General features: G+C 63.6%; 2 protein-coding genes across 2 annotated transcripts in view; one reads left to right on the forward strand and one right to left on the reverse strand.

The window, feature by feature from the left end:
* The window catches only part of FAM57B (family with sequence similarity 57 member B), a 5,279-nt gene extending 4,946 nt beyond the window's left edge, over positions 1-333 (forward strand). Inside the window, exon 5 of the mRNA XM_008071656.2 lies at positions 46-333. Within this exon, the coding sequence (XP_008069847.1) occupies positions 46-333 (288 nt within the window). The remainder of the gene's footprint in view (positions 1-45) is intronic.
* A 1,102-nt stretch (positions 334-1,435) lies between these two features.
* CUNH16orf92 (chromosome unknown C16orf92 homolog) overlaps positions 1,436-2,078 on the reverse strand; it is a 928-nt gene continuing 285 nt past the window's right edge. Inside the window, exons 2-3 of the mRNA XM_008071681.1 lie at positions 1,643-1,801; positions 1,436-1,527 (exon numbers count right to left, since the gene is read on the reverse strand). Coding sequence (XP_008069872.1) covers positions 1,436-1,527; positions 1,643-1,801 — 251 coding nt within the window. The remainder of the gene's footprint in view (positions 1,528-1,642; positions 1,802-2,078) is intronic.

Consider the following 2,078-nt stretch of genomic DNA (forward strand, 5'->3'; position numbering starts at 1 on the left):
CGAGCGGGCCCCCCGCCGCCCTGGCCAGCCCTCCGTGTGCCTCCGCAGTACAAGCAGCAGCACACGCTGCTGCACAAGGTGAACGGGGCCCTGATGCTGCTCAGCTTCCTGTGCTGCCGGGTGCTGCTCTTCCCCTACCTGTACTGGGCCTACGGGCGGCACGCGGGGCTGCCCCTGCTGGCCGTGCCCCTGGCCATCCCGGCCCACGTCAACCTGGGCGCCGCGCTGCTCCTGGCCCCCCAGCTGTACTGGTTCTTCCTCATCTGCCGCGGGGCCTGCCGCCTCTTCCGGCCCCGCTCGCGGCCGCCCTCTCCCTGTCCGGCCCAGGACTGAGGGAGGGGCCGCGCCCGCCCCCGCCCGGCCCCCCGGGGCCAGGGCTCTGGGCTGACGGCTGGGGGTGGGAGCCGGGCGGCCCAGGACCGACGGACGGACCCAGAAGGGGGAGGTGCCCCTTCCCTCCAGGGCTGAGGACAGGGACCAGGTGACCGGAAGGCAGGGAGAGAGACCTCTTCCCCCCATGGTGCCGGAGCCGCAGGCTGGCGACCCTTTCCCGCACACCCCTGCGCTGGAGGGCTCCACCTGCGAGGGCTAGAGGACTTGTGGGGAGACAAACAGGGACTCGAGGGAACCAGGAGTCAGAATGTGGGGGAGGCCCGGCTGCCAAGGACACCCCAGCTATCTGCTGCAAACCCCTCTGGGCTCCCCGTCCCCCTCATCTGGGAGAAAGGACACCCCAACTTGCCCCTTACCCATGGACCTCATGAGGGGCCAGCTGCCCCCACAGCTCCTCTCCAGGGGAGGCCAGCCTGAAGAATCTTATTTATTTTATTTATTCGCCCAGATTCAAACTAGTATGTTGGGGTGGAGGGAGGGAAGTGGCTGCTACCCCCCCCCAAGCTGTCCCAGTGCTGACAACCCCGGGGGCAGGTAAGGGGCTCCCAGTCCCTTCCCAATAGGCTGCACATCTTGCCCTCGGGCCCTGGCATGTCCCTGGTGCTACAGACCTCTCAAGGCTTCCTCCTATCTGGGGTCGGGGGACCCTGGGAGGTGCTTTACAGACCGCTAATAAAGACGATCTGCGTGAACGCCTCCAAGGCCCTTCTTCCAGTTCCTTGGGGTCTGGAAAGGAGGAGGTGGGGCTCGGGCATGGGGAAGGGCGGACGACCACAAGAGAGGGCAGGCCCTGGCTGGCCCTTGAGCTGGCGGTGGCGGGGGAAGCAAGCGAGGACTTCGATCCATCAGGAAGAACGGAGGGTGGGTGGGGCATTCAGGCTGAGTTCAGGGCCCCTGTCCGGCTCTTTAAGCTCCTTTCTGGCAGCTCCTGGGGGCCATGGAGAGGCGGTAGGAGGTCACACCCTGCCCCCCAGGATTGGGGTCCTTCAGCCTGTCTCAAAGAAGGTGGGGGCAGGTAGGGCCGGGGTATGGGGGGGCAAGCTTACACGTGGGTGCAGAACTGGAAGAGCAGGAAGAAGAAGGCCAGCACCAGAATGCCCAGCAGGATGTGCTGGAAGAGCCTGGAGTTGGAACCTGCTAGACAAGGAGCGGGAGACAGGGCCTTGGACTTATCGCCAGTGGAAGGGTCAAGGCCGCTCTCCCCCAGGGCCTGGTGGGGAGGGAAGTTCCTTCTCAAGCTGATTCATACCTGAGTTAACGAAGATGGCAGGTCTCTCTCCAATAAACTGGGCCACAGCCAGAAGCCTGGCTTGGTCCGAGTCTGGGTAATCAAAGAAGTCAGGTCTGTCTATGAAGAGTGGAGACTCTGTGTCCCGGGCTGAGGCCTTGGCGCTCTTGGGGCTAGGCGCTAGGATGCAGAGCAAAGTCTGTGACACCCACCAAGCTCACCCCTGCTCCCACCCCAAGAGACGGAAGCTGCCTCAGTTCCCTGCTGGACCACACAGCCTTCCTGTGGTTCTGGAGGGGCTTGATTTTGTTCTCAGGGTTGGCTGAGCCCCTCATGGGAATGCCCGTGGGGGGAGGGAGGAGATGGTAACGAGTGGAGAGAAAAGAGAAAGGCCCAGAGCTGGCCTCCCAGACTCCAAGAGGGTATTCCCTTTTTTTTTTTTTTTTTTGATTAGTTG

The sequence above is a fragment of the Carlito syrichta genome, unplaced genomic scaffold, assembly GCF_000164805.1.
Source record: "Carlito syrichta isolate Samal-C Ts95f unplaced genomic scaffold, Tarsius_syrichta-2.0.1 Scaffold314605, whole genome shotgun sequence".
In the NCBI taxonomy this organism is placed as follows: Eukaryota; Metazoa; Chordata; class Mammalia; order Primates; family Tarsiidae; genus Carlito; species Carlito syrichta.